Source organism: Eriocheir sinensis, chromosome 9, assembly GCF_024679095.1.
Source record: "Eriocheir sinensis breed Jianghai 21 chromosome 9, ASM2467909v1, whole genome shotgun sequence".
In the NCBI taxonomy this organism is placed as follows: Eukaryota; Metazoa; Arthropoda; class Malacostraca; order Decapoda; family Varunidae; genus Eriocheir; species Eriocheir sinensis.
Genome location: NC_066517.1, coordinates 22532540 through 22549878, shown reverse-complemented (window position 1 = coordinate 22549878; position 17339 = coordinate 22532540). Strand labels below are relative to the sequence as shown.

At 43.1% G+C, this 17339-nt stretch overlaps 1 protein-coding gene and 1 long non-coding RNA gene across 15 annotated transcripts in view; one reads left to right on the top strand and one right to left on the bottom strand.

The window, feature by feature from the left end:
* Positions 1–17339, top strand: part of LOC126996163 (SWI/SNF-related matrix-associated actin-dependent regulator of chromatin subfamily A-like protein 1) — a 45965-nt gene continuing 28626 nt past the window's right edge. For 10 of the 11 annotated variants that reach the window (XR_007751033.1, XR_007751036.1, XR_007751032.1 and 7 more), the window contains exons 1-5: positions 1–113; positions 1306–2005; positions 2911–3039; positions 3809–3924; positions 4357–4463. Coding sequence is in view for 6 of the 11 variants with exons in the window: in XM_050856390.1 (XP_050712347.1) it covers positions 1330–2005; positions 2911–3039; positions 3809–3924; positions 4357–4463 (1028 nt within the window). In the remaining 5 variants the exon portion in view is untranslated. Of the gene's footprint in view, positions 157–1305; positions 2006–2910; positions 3040–3808; positions 3925–4356; positions 4464–17339 lie in introns of all 11 variants that reach the window. The other variant, XM_050856385.1, reaches the window with a different exon arrangement.
* The window catches only part of LOC126996165 (uncharacterized), a 17577-nt gene continuing 6194 nt past the window's right edge, over positions 5957–17339 (bottom strand). For 2 of the 4 annotated variants that reach the window (XR_007751043.1, XR_007751040.1), the window contains 3 exons: positions 13534–13644; positions 9931–10170; positions 5957–8402 (listed from right to left, as the gene is read on the bottom strand). This is a non-coding gene — a long non-coding RNA (uncharacterized LOC126996165). Of the gene's footprint in view, positions 8803–9930; positions 10171–13533; positions 13645–17339 lie in introns of all 4 variants that reach the window. The other 2 variants (XR_007751042.1, XR_007751041.1) reach the window with 2 other exon arrangements.

Genomic DNA, 17339 nt, shown 5'->3' with positions numbered 1-17339 from the left:
AGGAGCTGCCGATACGAAGGCCTGGGTGGGGAGAAATCTCAAGCCACCTGTGACTGTGTGACATCAAGATCAAGATCAAGACTATAAACAAAACGGGGAGCGGGAGCCGCGAGGTGAGATTCCCAATATTGCGTTCCCTTCATTCTTATCCGGCAGGTTAGTCATTCTCACTCTTATGTCGCATTGGGAAGTTGTGTAGAACAACTTCTTGGAACATATTCTTTCCTTTAATACCCTTACAAACGTGGGAACTTGTCTTTCGGGTGCTGGACGGGGCGTTTCCAGCTACTGAGTCTGCAGAGCACGTTCATGCCAAGGGTGTTGAGAAGATGAAACCTACGATCATGACATGCAGTGTGGATAAGGAGGAAATCAAGGATAAAATAAACGATACCATTTTAGACCGTAATCTGGATCTGGACGATAATGCGCAGGGCACCCGTACAAGTGCATAACACGCATATTTGTGTTGGCTGTTGGGGGGACGGGGGACCGAGTGTGCAGGGGAGGGAAGTGAATCAGGTGTCATTGTTGGTGTTGGTGTGTTGTGGTGACAAGTGAGTATGTATTTGCTTTCTAAATGAGTCGATTGTACTGCAGTCTAAAATCTGTTGAGGGAGGCTGCTCCAGTCACGTATGGTGCGTGGAAAGTATGAGTGCTTGTATGCGTCAGTGTTGGTGTGATATGTTTGGTATTTATGGATGTGTGTGTTACGAGTATATTGACTGTTTGCATTGTGTATGTGTGTGGATCAGTGTCAATGTGAGTGTTTGTGATCTTGTACATAAGTATAAGTGTGTGCTTGTCTGCGTATGTGAAGAGGTTCCATGTTTATTTGTTGTTTGATCCGTGTTGTGATGCCAGGCGTTCAAGTGTAATTGTTTGTAATGAGCCTAGCCGCCTTGGTGTGGATTTGTTCTAACCTAGCAATGTTTCTGTGTTTGTAAGGATCCCACACCGTGGAGCAGTATTCAAGTGTTGGTCTCACAAGTATGTCATAAGCTATGTGTTTAATGTCAGGTGTGCAGTTATGTAAACTAAACTAGTGGGGTTGCAGTCATGTCTAGAGGTACATACATGATTGGGGTCGCCTGAAAAAAAGGTTGGGAGCCACTGTGCTAGAAGGTGCTTAGTATAGGAAAGTGCCTGCATGAAGACTTTCTAACAGGGACCCCCCTTAGGGTTTGCATGGTAGGGTGGGTGAGGTGATGTGCCCCCCTTGGTGTATGCCCCTTGATTAACTGATTTGTGGTCTATATACTTTGATCCATGATATGTTCTTCTCACCTGGATGTGTTCCACAGGTGACCATCAGCATCAAGGGAGCCATGAGTCAGCTGAGTGAGAGTCAGCGGCTCAGAGCTGAACAGAACCGATTGAAGGCACTGCAGATAAGACAGCAGAAAATGGCAGCCTTGGAGGGATCTAATAAGTCTCAAGGTGCCCCACAGACTGCTGCAGACCCATCACAGCTTTCAAAAGGACCTCCACAGATTACTGCAACAGCTCCAAAGACTATTGCAGTGTCCCTTCCAGCTTGTGGAGGAGCAACAAAGTTTTACCCCAAACAGGGCAGCTCTGTATCAGGAACTAGTAACTTAACCACAGGGGGAACCATAAGTAATGTTCATGGTACCTCCCAGGCCACACTCAGGGCACATGAGTCTGCAGCAGCCACTACTAGGATTGAGGCAGGAACAAAAACTCAGGATACAAGCCCTTCCAGCCTTCCTCCCAATGTAAAGAGACAAATAGAGGAGAAGAAGAGAAAGGCACAAGAGTTACGGGAGTACCTCAAGAAGATGAGAGGAGAGAAAGGTGCATGCGTTCCCCCTATCCCTTCAGCCTCCACTAACACCCCACCTGCCAGAAACCACCTCCAGACCACCACCCAAGTCTCTTCAGCATCCATGGGCACCCCAGCAGCCAGAAACTCTCTCCAGACCAGTAGTCAGGAGTGCCAACCCTCCACTAGTGTGCCTAAGAGTACAACACAGCCTTCAGGTAAGAAATAAATTTGTCTCCCATTCCTACTCTCAACCAGGTAAAGATGAAGGACTGTAAAGAAGAGAGAGAGAGAGAGAAAGATTTACCATATTTGATGGTTTATAAGATGCACTTTTTTCCAAAAAAATGTACCTGAAAATCACCCTGTGTCTTAAAAGGTCAAGGTTCAGCTTTGGGTCACTGGCTAGTGAAGTTTTAGTGCTGCAGCGGCCCTTAAATTGAAATGCAAACATCATCATCATCATCATCATTTTGTTTAACCCATTTTCACTTTTCCTGAGTAGTTGGACGCTTTATGGGTCTCCTCCATTCTACTAGAGCTGTCTTCTGCCTGATGCTCATCCAATCCCATCAATGCCAAGTCTTCCTGTATACACCCTCTCCTAAGTTTTCCTAGGTCTACCAACTGGTCTCCTTCTACCTCCAATCTGTCCAAAAATCACAGCACTGTATCCTCCCCTGCTCTCTTCACATGTCCAAACCATCGCAAACCTTCTGACCACTGTTTCCAGGTCCTCTACTCCACATCTGTTAGCTACATCTGCACTGGGTACCCTGTCTTGCCACCTGATCCCCACCATATACCTCAACATTCTGCAATCACTTGCTCTCAATACCTTCATCAATTTTCTAGTTGAGCCCGTGTTTCTGTTTCATACAACATCACTGATCTAATACACGCTTGGTACACCCCTGCTCTGCTTTTTAGAGGGAAGCTACGATTCACAAGTGGACTATCCTTGTCACCTCCCTCCACTTTAACCATGCTACGGAAATTTTAAGTGTTCTACTACAGTTGAAATGCGGTGAAAAACTGACGGTAATGGTGTCATGTGTTCCCTCACACGTTAACTAATCCATCCTATAAAAGCAGATAGAAATACCATGTCTGTTTTTTCCAGCCCCAAAACCATCAAGAATTGTGACGGTATCCTTTGAGTTGAGCTCTGCCACAACCTTTCGGGCCACCACTACGGAGTACCATGCGACCACCATCCAGATATTCAAAACGGTGCCTTCACGTGTCTATGGTACGTCCTGTTATTGACTGCTCTTGTCAACCTTTGCTTGTGTAGAATCCTAATGCATGTTTTTATTTGACACCTCTTGTACTGCTTCTCCTGTCATACAAATAGAATTGATTTACCTACTAAAAGTTTTATCATAACTTTGTATAGATAAATGATTATAAAGGAAAATTTAGACTTTCTGAAAGTAGAATTTGTCACATACAGTAAAGCCTTCTAATCAGACTAAGGCTGAAACCAATCCTGTTTATCTATGTTCCCCCCTGCCAGGGTACCATTTCATCCCCTGAGGAAAAGATATCACTGTACTGTACTCAGTGCACTCTGCAGGACTTCTCCATTTACTTAACCATTGTGCATTTCCGTTGCAAAACTAAATATTTACCCATCAGTGCTTTCACACTTATATATTATAGGAGACAATCAATTCAAGATTCAAAGATGCTGTTGTCCAGTGAAACAATAAGTCAACTTCTGGAACCATGGTAGAACTCAGTGACATCTGATCATCCCCCTGCTGCTCTGAGTACTCCAGGGTTTCTGTATTATATCCCATCCCTCCCTCTCTTGACTAACAGACTTCATTCCACTATAGCTATAATGGGTACCAAAGAATGACGAGTGGTGATGATTTGCAGCCTACAGTACAACCCACAACATTATTCCTTCCATAAGTTTGTAGGAAATTCCATGAAATTATTTTGTTCTGACCTTGATCTGCCTCCTAAATCATAAAAGAGGAATGCACTGACCTTTGGCTGCATACTTCCAGACTGTAACATTCGCACCTGGAGCTTCAACATCAAGGACCACAAAAGTCTGGTCGCTTCCTTGCGCCCACTGCACCCTGAGGTTGTGGTGGTGCCTCTGCCTGATTTTGTGCTAAAGGTGAGTATGAGAGAGAGAGAAATTTAGTTGTCTGAATATCTTGAAAAAGCTTAAAATTGGCTGTTATTGAAGATTTGAAGGACAAAACTCAATTATATCATAGAAGTAATTTTAGATATGAATTTCTCAACCCCCCCAAAAAACGAACAGCAGCGCAGGCCAATCCCTTAGGAAAATAATTTTCAAAATTAGTGACAGCTGCCATTTTGGATTTTAGGCTCATAGATTCCACCCACACTTTCTCGAGGGACACCCTCTCTTAATTTCTTATTTAGCCTTCATAGAAGATAAATACACCGAGAATAAACCTTCCCTTTCCACGGTCACGTAACGCCCCAAAATGACCCTACTATAACCAATACGGTCTATGGACTGATGTCTTCAAATGACCTCTTTCTCCTCCTCCTCCTAATTGTTGTCCTTGTTTTGCAGGCATTAGAGGCATCTGCAAAGAAGGTGCCAGCAGACTGCATTGACCTCATGGGGCTGGATGCAAGGCTGTTGGATGCACTCATGCCCTTCCAGGCCGAGGGTGTTAAGTGAGTATCAGCTCTAATAATTCTGTTGCTGCTCCTCATGCTATACTTCCTGCTCTCAAACCACTCCCCTGAACTCTGATCCCTCCCTCGCATCTTTCTCAAGGCGTTGTGATGGCCATTACTCTTACTGTTAATTCCTTTCAGTTTCTGTTTACATGAATGAATCATCTTTGAAATCTTAAGTATGAGTACTACTGGGCTATCACCAATGAGATGTCAACCATATTCAGATTTATCCATAATTTTAAATTGTTCTAATTTTACCACCTGCTTGTGGACCAAATTCTCGCAAAATTGGAAGAAGTACTGTAAATATATACAACCCTCAGTTTAACGGACCCGGTTTTAATGGATTTCAGATTTAACGGACTAGGTCAGAGGGTCAGAAATCCACGGGAAACAACAGAGAATAGTTTTTAGCGTTTCTGCCAAAGCAGCTCCACTCCTAAATCTCGAGTGCTGTCCAATGCACTCTTTGCAGCTTCAAGAATTTCATGGTTGTAAACTAACCTAAGATACCCCCCTTAAATGAGAAAAAAAAAGACCAGGATTTTTAGGGTTTCATCTACAAGGTTTCTTAACCCCTTAATGACGATGATGCTGCTGGCGTCATATAGTTCCATCAGACATGGGCAACAACCATGACGCCAACGCCGGAGAGTGAGAATCTTTCCGAAATCTGTAGGGCGTGCGTAACTAGGTTTCTGTCAATGCTAAATGACTAACTGGCACCTCTTTTGTTTCTGCGACATCCCCTACCACCATTCTGCACTAAAAATAATCTACAGTTCCTGCCTATGCATCATGGTGTCTGTAGAGCGATTCTGTTCCCTCAGCCGTCCTTTTTCGGAAGTGTTCCTTTAGTTTCTGCTCGTAGTGTGCGTGCTAAGCGTTGTCTTGACACCTCCACTGATATATGTGATGTTCTAGATGAACCAATATCTAGCTCAGAGGAGTGGGAAGCAGAAGTTGGAATTTTTTGGAACTCATGGAATTCCAGTTAAATGGTCTTTCCAAATAATAATCTGATTTCACAGTTGAGTTATGCAGAAGATTTCCTACAACTTTTATTCAATGAGATTCATTCCAGAATGAAAAAAACTACAAAAATATTCAAAAATTATTTTTAGAGTTTCACTGCAACTTTGGCTCTCTGTAGGCAGTAAATTTCCGGTTCAGTGATTATAAACTATATTTTACAGACTCCATCGTGATAAAATGAGCAACTTTTCTTCAATAAATTTTTCTGTACATCATACAAGTAAAAAGTTGTAATTTGGGGGGAATCCTGGAATTCTGGGTAAATGCAACAACCTAGAAAGAAATGTATTTTCCAGCAAGGTGTGCCATAAATTTTTTCTATAAAACATCTTTTGTGACATTTTCTCAGTTTCAACGTTCATTTTCTGCTGACTTATGCGTTCCAGAGGGATCTTCCGAGAAAAACTCATGATCAAAATGGGTTACGAGAAAGAAAATAAAAATAGATGAACAGTTTTCTTAGCTTTATCTGGAGTGTTACATTCTTAAATGTATAAAGTTTAACAGTCTAATCATATTCAGACATTCATTTTATGATGAGATGCTGCTATAAAAGGGCAGAACAGACCAACATGATTTTAGGCTGTGGTCCATGTTTGCCCAAATGTTGTTATGAAAAGATTATTATATAGGTTAACAGGAATTCTTAAGTTTTATCCTTCCTTACTTAAAATCTACCTCTACCCATTTCTTCTACCTCTTTGCTTTTTTTCATTACTTTTCACTTTCCTTCTGTCTTCTTCAGTTCTCATTTAGTGAAGGTGGACCAGAGGAAAAATTTGTTGTTAGTTAAGGTTAGGGGACTGGTTGAGGGCACGGTTGCCAGATTATCGTACTCAGAGCCGCGTATTTACCATTTGCCAAGAAGCGCCAATAATTGACCATTTAAACGATAACCATATATGAAGGCAGTTATTTGGGTGATGAGAGCAGTTTGGGGGTCGGAAATCGGCAAACACAAGAGGCAGAGTACAGCAAACTGGCAAAGCTGGTCGAGGGATCGTTATGTTATGCTGTGAAGGCTGGGGATGATAAAGACAACCACCACAACTTGCAGGGAGAGCATTGCCCCCTCACTGCCCTCTCAGCCTTACTCACAGCTCCCTCTCCTCTCACCATCCACTCCCTATGTACACCTCCTCATAGCTTCATCACCCTTTTCAGCTCCATTCACAATTCTCTTGCACCCAGCGTTTCCAAATTATCGCACACATCGCATCGCATTTTCGTAGTTTCTGACCGATTATAACTAGCAAAAAGAACGAAAACCATCTGTATTTAACCGTTTTAACGATAACTTTAATTTTTTATCATTATTTGTGTGCTTACGACAATCTTGAATCCAAAAAATGGTTAATGCAGTGTTCAGAGTATGACAATTTGGCACCACTGCTTGCACCCCTCACACCCTCACTCAGCACCCAACCCTATAAGTAACCTCTCCCATCTCATTTTCTCTCATCACCCCTTCATCCCATATGTCTCCTCTGCTCCCCCCATCACCCTTTCACCTTCCCACACCACAGCAATTATCTTACTTCTGATATGTATCTTTGAATTAATAATATATCAATGTGAGCCATAGCGTGACTGGAGGACTTGAGGGAACGGTTTGAGGGGGTTGGTGACCTCACGATTTGGGCTGAAAGAGAGAGAGAGAGAGAGAGAGTGACTTAAATGCCAGTAATGAAGAGTCCAAGAGTTGAAGGATTATGAGTAAAGAAAAAGTGGCTGTGATGAGGGCTGAGGAGTAGATTAACCCGGTAGCAGCGACGGGCCAAATTTGTGCCTTTACCGTGTACCAGCGATGGGCCAAATTTCTGCCATGATATAAACCTCCCAAAATAGATGATGCATAAACTGATCACACATGTGTTAATATATATCATGAAATGGTTTGCGTGAGTGATGATTCTTTCTCATTATTTTACTTAGCGGGGCCTTTAACCTAACCTAACCTAAGAAACATGGGTTAAATAAATGAGTTAAGTGCCTAAGAATACAGGCTCAGTAAACTATAAATAAAGGGTGAAACAATTAAGCAACTGGGAGTATATTAACCCAGTAGCAGCGGGGATCATGTTTCTTAAAGGCCCCTCCAAGCAAGAAAAATGAGAAAAAAAATCATCACTCACGCAAACCATTTCATAATATATATCAACACATTTGTGATCAGTTTATGCATCATCTATTTTTGGGGGTTTATATCATGGCAAAAATTTGGCCTGTCACTGGTACACGGTAGAGCCACAAATTTGGCCCGTCGCTGCTACCGGGTTGAAAATAACTAATGGCTGAAGAATAGCTTTTAAAACAAGAAGCTACAGAGTTCTAGAAGTAAGAAACTAGGAATTGAAATGAAATGAGGCCTGGGAAGAGAATTTACAGTATAAGAAGCTATGAAAGGAGGATCTGGGAATAGAAAAATATAAAGACCTAAAATAAATACAATGACATATAAAGCTATGAATTCAATGACAAACATGTACATAATTAAGGGATAAGAAAAAGACTTACACGGGCTATAACTCTGGGGACTCAAGTTTAGTGCTAAGTGCCGAGGTCACTCCCGATGCCCTGCCTGACCTAGCACTCACAAGGGGCGTATGTGGCGACGAGCCCTGAATCTGTGGGAACTTGACAGAGGTGATAGAAGAATCTGAACCGGCTGCTGGAGAGTCCACTCCTACACTGCCTCTTTCTCCTGCATAGCTATTCCTGCTGTATGCTGTTCTCCTGTCCTCCTCCTCACGCTGGTTGCCAAGGAGTTGGTTGAGGTTGGAGTCATTTTTCCTTGTGTGTGGTCTCCGGTTCCTGTGTTCGTCATAGTGTTTATTGGTTCTAGTGGAGTCCATGTAAAGGGCTTCAGGTCTGTGGTGGTCCCAGGATAGGCGGTCCCTGTGGGCATGTGTTAAGGAGGAACAAAGGCTTGGTGTTAGAAAGGAAGAAGGGTATTATTGGGTAATCCCATAACCAATCCCCGTGTAACCCGTAACTTTTCTTTCCTTTTCTTTCGTTCCCAGCCTTCGAGCGCAAGGATGATGTCAATTCAAGTGGCTGTCTTGTAAGTGTTTACTTGACATGGCTCTGACAACTGAGGATTGCACAGTCTCAGTACTAGTGTGTGGCCTAAACCAATGATTGTGCAGTCATGATTGATAGTGTATGTCCAGCTTTAGGAAATGCCTAATCGTTTGCGCTGGGACTATAAATGTTTGGAGTGACACCGCGAAAATTCTGCTGCTGCCGCTTTTGTGCAGTTTGGGAGGAAATCCGCGAATGTGCAAACCCACTGGTTCTGTAAATGCAAATGAAAGGTGTTTTAATTATTTATTGCATATAAATAACACCGGTAATATTCATAATAACATAGCATCACATTCAACAATATTTCATGCTATTTTGAATATCACCCATGTGATGTACGTGTACTGAATTATTAAAATGCCTTTCATTTACACTTACAGAGCCAGATGTCTTTTATGTTTCAGAAAGGAAACAGAATATAGATATTCAAAAGACCATAGCTTACTTGAGCATGATCTGACAACTGTTTGATACAATCTTGTCTTTGGTGTGCCAGCATGGTATCTATACTATTGATGCAAATCAGCATGTTTAGGATTTATATAATGTTTGAGAGTTTTTTGTATATACAAATATTCAAATGTTCTATTATTGAAAAAATAGCTTGAATATTTCTCACAATGATTTGCACCCAATCACTTACTAACAATGCACATGTTCCAGTGGTCATGAATTGAGAATGGAATGAAACCAAATATACTGCTAGTACATCTACTACTACTACTACCACCATTACTACTACAGGTAACTCTCGATTTACGCGAGTATTGTGTCCTTGAAGAGGTTGCGTAAATCAAAAACAATGTAAATCAAACATGAGGTAGGTATCCATCCAAAAAATAAATATTCACTTCATTCAGTGGAGAGAGAGAGAGAGAGAGAGAGATAGAGTATCCATATCACCGAGATATCCACTCAGGCACTCAGTGTCAGCCTCACTCGTGTGAGGAAGAAATGAGGGACACCATGAGCGACATGGCTAGGATTAGTACCAGTACCGAGCAATCTGGTACCGGTATCGTACCGTATAGCTGGTACCGGTACCTGCCCACCCCTATTGTTGAGTAGCGCGGCAGCGTGGGTTCTGTATTGTTGTTCAAGTGGCGTGCGGGAAGAACTGGGCTCAGTTGTGTGGCCGCAGCACCGTGTGAGTCCAGTTGCGTGAGACATATGGTGGCCACTCCATAAAATGTCGCGTATAAGTGAAAAATCATGTAAATTAAACATTTATTTGGATTTTGGACCCCGCGTTATTTCAGAAACGAGTAAACCAAACTCGCGTAAATCGAGAATTACCTGTATTACTACTGCTATCAGTACCACTATTAGCGCCAGTTACCTGTAGCGCCGTGGCTCGGGTGGTGGTGATGGCTGTGGCAATGATGTCTTTCGCCTCCGATGTAACACTCGCTGGAAGGGTACATAGTGTGCTCCTCCTCTTCCTCCTCCTTCCCGTTCTTCTGAGTTTCTGCCATTCACCTTCTTTTCTGGGAGGCTACCACTCCTGTCTTTACGGTAGCGCAGACTGAGGCGATCCAACTTGCTTGTAACGGTCTGCTCTGGCGACAGCTTGCGTGAGCTGAAGCAGACAAAGGGACAGACAGGCACTATGATTATTTGCAAGAATTAAATGAGTGTAAATAGATTTATTGACCACCAAACTTGATACAGGTAGTCCTCGATTTACAAGGGGGTTTGGGACTGACAGGCCAGGACAGGTGATGCCAAAATTTCCCAGGCTGCTTTTAGAGCCAAAGTCTTATCTCCATCGTGTTTATCGTGTTTATCGAGAGAGAGAGAGAGAGAGAGAGAGAGAGAAGCTATTTATAAATGATGCTTGTTAGTCATTCGTCCCTGGGCAGGTGGGGAGAGGGTACAGGCATTGCCGCTTCTCCTCCACGTGAATGACACTTGTCTTTTGGTGGGCTGCGGAGGAGTGGTCACGATTACCTTCGTACGTATGCCGTGTGTGTGTGTGTGTGTGTGTGTGTACCCATGATTGTGTGTGTGTGTCAACAGCGCCAGAAAGAGCTACTGTTGGGCCCTGGTGCTGCAAGTAATTCCGGGCCCCTAAACATCTTAATTTACACACATCATGCCCGGGCGGCCGGGCTCTGGTGCTGAGATACCAGCTTCCCGCCCCTCTTGGGCCCAGTGTGTATGTATGTGTGTGTGTGTGTGTGTGTGTGTGTGTGTTTGTCTATGAGTGGGAACATGTGTGCATACTAGTGCGTGCACACTGATGTATCATATAAATATACCCAACATTTTGTCTAGGGTGCCAAAAATGTCAGTCAGTTAGGGCAGTGCCATCTGTCTGGCAGTCAAACACAAGCAGTAGCACTGTCAGTAACATTGGCAGCAATAACGTTGATATTGATGGAACTATGACAATAAGTGTTGTTTGTGTTTTGTGAGAAAAGATCATTTTTCTTTATATCTTTTGTTAAGAACAATACCAATAGCAGGTCTAATACTAAGAGCAGGAGCAGTAACAGCACTAGTGGAACAACACTCAAGATATTAATATAAGGTAAAAGAAATCCATTCTTCTTGATTTCTTTGTACAGCAACAACATCACCATTAGATAACTTGCCCACACTTCAAGGAACTTAGATCACCCATCCAACATAATTAGAACAACACTATTTTAAAATATAGTCAGAACAAAGTTGCATTTTCTCCTGAGTTTATGTTAGAATAGTTGTTAGTTCTCTTATTTATGTGTACAGCAACAACAACAACATTAATGTAGAAAAATTCTTCACATAGCAACAGCAATAACATTTGGTCTGTATTCAATGAAAATGAACATATTTTTATTTCATTAGGCCTCCTGCTCAGTATTATTAAAATCACTAAGGAATTTCTTGCTTGATTTTTTTTCTTCTTACGTCCAGGCCTTTAGCGCCGGTAGGCTTTCTTTTAGGGGCCAGGATCCATACGACACACCTAGGGGCCTCGTGGTCGGCCCAAGCACATCATGGCGCAGGCAAGTGTTTATAGTGGCGCCATCTATTCTTGGCTCATGCTGCCCACCCGGAGCTCATTCTTGATTCAGGTCCTCTAGAGTCCAGGTTGATAGGTGGTCTTCAGGACAGCATGTGGGTAGTCTTAGGCCACTCGGCGAGTTGTTCCATTTTTACAGCAATATCACATTAGAGTTTTTAATTGAAACAATCTGTATCTACACTTTCTTACTTTTTTTTCCTCAATAACATCGCCATGAGGTCGCCAGGATAGCAATATTGGAAAATAACACTTCGTTTTCTGTTTATATAAAATGATTTCCTTGATCTAGGTTGTCTGTCCATGTCTGTGTCAGGGATGCCATGATATCGTACTCACCGAACTAGATTTTCCCATTTCTAACGCACAATGACTGCAAAAAAACACTATAATAACACTTTTAGCAATAAATATAAACAGGTATCGTTAGTTTTTTGGGAGGGACATTTTTTAGCCTGAAATCGGGAAAAATGAGAAGCTGGATCCGACAATCTGGCAACGTTGGTCTGTCTGTCCGTTGCACGATACATTAATCTTTCCCTCCCATTTCTTGAAGACATCAGTTTCGTGCGTTTTCCCTTTGGACACAAAATGTTGGTTTCGAGGACACTAATCAACCCTTCCTCCCTCACTCCATCTTTCCCTTCCTTCCCTGCCCCTGATCCTCCCTCCCTCGCTCTCACTGCACTTTGGATTCATGATTTCCTTCCCTCATTCCTCCCTCCAACCCTCCATCATTCCCTCTGTCGTATACCCACCCATTCATCCAATCAATCCTTCCCCTCTCTTCCTCCGACCCCCTTTCTTCTATCCATCCAACCCTCTCTCTCTCTCCGCCCTGTCGATCCTCTTGTTTTCCTGCGTACACGCGGGTTCCCATGCACATCTCATGGCTATTATCACAGTTCTTTGAATTTCTCCATCCTTTTCTACTGTATTCTAGGAAGTTTGAAGGTTAGTTACATGTACCCACAACTCCTGGCTTTAACGCCAGCACATTGACCTTCCCACGCTCCCGCTCCTGGTAGAGGCAGGCGTCCACCCAAGGTTCATCTCACACAACAAGCAGCGGTCACGTGAGGGCGTAGTATACATGCTGGGAGCGGAGGCTGGTGACCTCACGGGGAGACAAACACCTTGATAGGTGCTATACAGTCTCAAGACTTTGGGATCAATCTTGACCGCCAGCAGATGACGCTTCAAGTCTGTATCCCTCGTGTGGTGATTTTAGGTGCGTCAATTTCTGGAGGCATGTTGGAACACATCTTTGTCTGATGTGTTTTATCATATCAACTATTATAATATTAGGACTATTTTTAGTCCATCATTAAGCATAGCGCGAGACATGACAATAGAAGCAATTACTGCGCAGTACGCACATAATCTCGACCTTGATCAGCTGAGGGGTCGTGAAGCCTTGTTAGGGACGACTTGGGAGAATTATTTTTATATCACATCGTTTCGAGATAGTTTTCTTTATTTTAATTCTACCGGTTCTGTGTGCTTTAGCTGGCGTGTTTAGAGCAGTGGTTCCCAACCCTGTTCCCCCTTTTCCAGTCACTACTCCCGTGAACCCCTACAACGAAATAGGTTAGGCCAGCAAAATTGTAAGATGATATTTCCGCAAATATTGTATTCATTCATGTAAAATGCCTTGCATCGGTATGCTTATCAAGCCGTAGGCCTATTTATATGAAAGCAGAAAAAAAAAAAAAAAATATATATATATATATATATATATATATATATATATATATATATATATATATATATATATATATATATAGATACACACACACACACACACACACACACACACACACACACACACATACGTAATATCCTTTCATTAACATATAATATTCTCTCTCACTCTATCCTCTTTCCTTCTTCCCCATCTCCTTTCCTGCGCTCGTTTCCACCTTGCCTTACCTGCGGTGTGTTCTGTGGAGGACTCGTTGGAAGGGCACACGGTCATTGCGGGGCAGTCTCAGTCGCCCGTTCTCGTCCCTGTCCTCCATCACTTCCCCACCAACACCACTTCTGCAAATACGGGAATCCTGATCTTGATCTTGATAAGTAATGCACAGGGCACTTGTACAAGTGCATAACACGTATATTTAGATTGCCTTCTTGGGTGTAGGGAGGAGCCGAGTGTGCAGGGGAGGGAAGTGAATTAAGTGTATAGATGTTAGTGTTGGTGTATTGTGGTGACAAGTGTGTTCGTGTATTTTTCTGAATGAGCCAATTGTACTGCTGTCTAAATTCTGTTGAGGGAGGCTGTTCCAGTCAGGCATGGTGTGTGGAAAGCACACACACACACACACACACACACACACAGAGAGAGAGAGAGAGAGAGAGAGAGAGAGAGAGAGAGAGAGAGAGAGAATGGAGGGAGGGAGGGAGGGAGAGCCCTCCCCCAGCGACGAGCCGTTGCCCGTTCATGAACATATATGTATGTACTCATTTGCAATATGTGAGATGTAAAAATAAAGAAAGAATAAAAAGGGGGGAGCCCCTCAAATATGACAAAAAATAATCAATTAAAAAAATAAGAAAACTTGTTTCAAAATTTGCGACTGTTTGGATAATACGAAGAATAAATTCCATTTTAATCATTACAAAAATGAAAGAAAAGCGTAATAAAATCGAGAGCATATTTGGGTAAAAATGATAAATACATTTTAATTATTAAAAATAAAGAAAATTTGCTTTAAAAATCAAGAGCATAAATTGATTTTTTTTATTTATTTTTTTTTTTTTTTTTTTCCCCTCGATGAGACGATAGCCTTCCATTCGGCGGCACCACAAGGTAGAGAGCGTTGTTGTGCCGACGAGTGGGTGTTGAGTGCGGCTGTGCTGAAGTTCGATGAAGTCGTCAAGGTAGTGATCGTTGACACCTGCCTTTGCAACATGCTGGGTGTTGCAATGGCTTGGCAAGGGAAATATCGTCGAATGACTCACCCAGTTCATCCAAGTGCGTGTTTTAGTTCCTTTGGTGTACTAGTAGTATAAATATCGCATATAATTTACTCTACTGAATAATACCGACATTACAATAATAGCAAAGTTGCAATGTGTTTCGGAGGGCTTCCGCCGAACCCACGAGATTGGCTCACCGAACCCCTGAGCTGGTGTTCGGTCGAACCCAGGTCAAGAATCACGGGTGCAGGGAAGAACAGTGACTGGCAAATTTGATATCGTGTATTCAATCCTCTTCCTTCTTTTGTTGCCCTCTCTCTCCCACACCCTCTTTTACGACCTTTCATCACATTCCCCCCCCCCCCCCCCCCTCTCTCTCTCTCTCTCTCTCTCTCTCTCTCTCTCTCTCTCTCTCTCTTACCCTTCCATTCCTCTCCCTTCCCCTCTTCCTCCCTCTCTCCCTCGCTGTGTGTCTTTCCTTCTCTTCCCCTCCCGTTCTCCTTGACCACTTTCCTTTCCTCCACTAACTTCTTTGCTTTACTTCTCCCTTTTCTTCGCTCCTCAACGCTCCCCTCTCCCTCATTGCGCGTTAAGTGAAGCCATTTTCCGCCACCATTGATCCTGAGTGAAGGAGGGAGGAGGGAAAGGAGAGAGAAGAGAGAGAAAGGCAAAAAAAAAGTGGAAACATTGAATGAAGGATTTTTTTTTAGCGTGGTAGTTTTCGGTGTGTGTGTGTGTGTGTGTGTGTGTGTGTGTGTGTGTTTGCATGACTCGTGTTGCGTGCGTTCCCATTCTGTACTGGATTGTGGTGTTTGGTGCCACGAGTTACACACACACACACACACACACACACACACACACACACACACACACACACACACTAATTTTGCGGTGATGATGGTATGGTAGTACGCGAGGTAAAGTGAAGAAGGGAAGGAGGAAGGGGGAAAGAGAATTAAAGAAAGAGAGGGTTGGAGGAAAAGAGAGGAAGGGGATAAGTAATTTTGGTTCGATAATTATAATTGACAATGACGGAAAAGAAGATGATGGAGGAGGAGGAGGAGGGAGAAGAAAGAATGAAAATGAGGTAGAGAAAGGAATAGAAAAAGGAGGAAAAGAGAAATGGAGAAGGAGGAGGAGGTGGAGGAGAAAGAAGAAAATGAGAAGGGAAAGGAGGAGAGAGACGAAAAAAAGAAGGAGGAGGAGGAGGAGAAAGACGGAAAAAAGGAGGAGGAGGAGGAGGAGAAAGACGGAAAAGAGGAGGAGGAGGAGAAAGACGGAAAAGAGGAGGAGAGAGACGAAGAAGAGGAGGAGGAGGAAGACAAAAAAGAGGAGGAGGAGACAGACAGACAGACGAAAAAGAGGAGAAGGAGGAGGAGAAAGAAGAAAAAAAGGAGGAGGAGAAGAAAGACGAAAAAGAGGAGGAAGAGGAAGAGGAGAAGGAGAAACCCATAAAGACAACAGCAGGAATGAAAATAATACTAAAGAAAAAAAAAATGATGAAAGATAATTATATATAGGTAGGGTTGTCTGATAATTAACACACCTGAGGAGAAGGAGGAACAGGAGGAGGAGGAGGCAATTACCTGTCGCATCGAGGTTAGATCTATGTGTGATAACCACGAAAGGGGAAAGGTGAAAAGGGGGCGAACGAGGAGGTGGTGGTGGAAGGGGGGGAGGGTGGTGGTGGAAGGGGGGGAGGGGGGGTCGAAGTAAGGGGACTAGTAGACTCTGTGTTAGGGCACTTAATTGATTGTTGAAGGGTGTAGACAAGGGTATATGGGAGGTCGTGAGCTATTTTTGGGTGTATTAAGTGGAGAGAGAGAGAGAGAGAGAGAGAGAGAGAGAGAGAGAGACACCGCTCATCGACATATTTGTATATCTAATTGCAATATGTAAGATGTAATAAGAAAAAAAGAAAAAAAGAAAAGAGAGAGAGAGAGCATTCCCGCTTCTGTTTCTGTTATGATACCTGGAGAGAGAGAGAGAGAGTGCATTCCTGCTTTTGTTTCTGTTATGATACCTGGTGATATAAATAATGTACAGTATTTACCGTCCTGCTCCTTCTTCACACTTGAATTATTAACGGTTCTCTTAGTGCGCCGGCAGCGTTTAGCGAGGAACTCCATTTACTACGTCTTAATTTATTGTACATTCTTATTTATAAAACTTTAGTCTGCTTCCTATATAGTGTCGTGAACAAGGACGATTTTCGGGTGTCGTACTTTTGTATTCATCATCACTAATGAGGAGGAGGAGGAGGAAGAGGGGGAGGAGGAGAAGGAGGAGGAGGAGCAGGTTAAAACATCAGAGGTGCAGTAGCAGTGGAAAGAAGAGGAGGAAGCGGAGGAGGAGTCAGGTAACATTAATCACCACACACCTGCCCACACACACACACACACACACACACACACACACACACCGAACACTACCACGATAAAAAAAAGTCCTTCATTCAATGTTTCCCCTTTTTTGCCTTTCCTTATCTATCTTTTCTCTCCTTTCCCTCCTCCCTCCTTCACTCAGGATCAGTGGTGGCGGAAAATGGCTTCACTTAACGCGCAAGACAATTGTATTTTGCCGTTGTAATAAGGCCATCGGTCACACCAATCCATCTTTCATAATATCACTTGATCGCTGTCACGTGCCCGCCTCGGCCCTTAGTCCCTCGAGAGTCGCGATTCTAGGGACGCGGAGAATGAAAGAAAGGTATCGGCAGTTCGTCCTCCCTTTCCCCTCCCCGTGTCAAAATCAATATAAATTATCAAAGTCAACGAAAACGGTAGCTATCACTTTTATTGCTTATTTATTTCAGA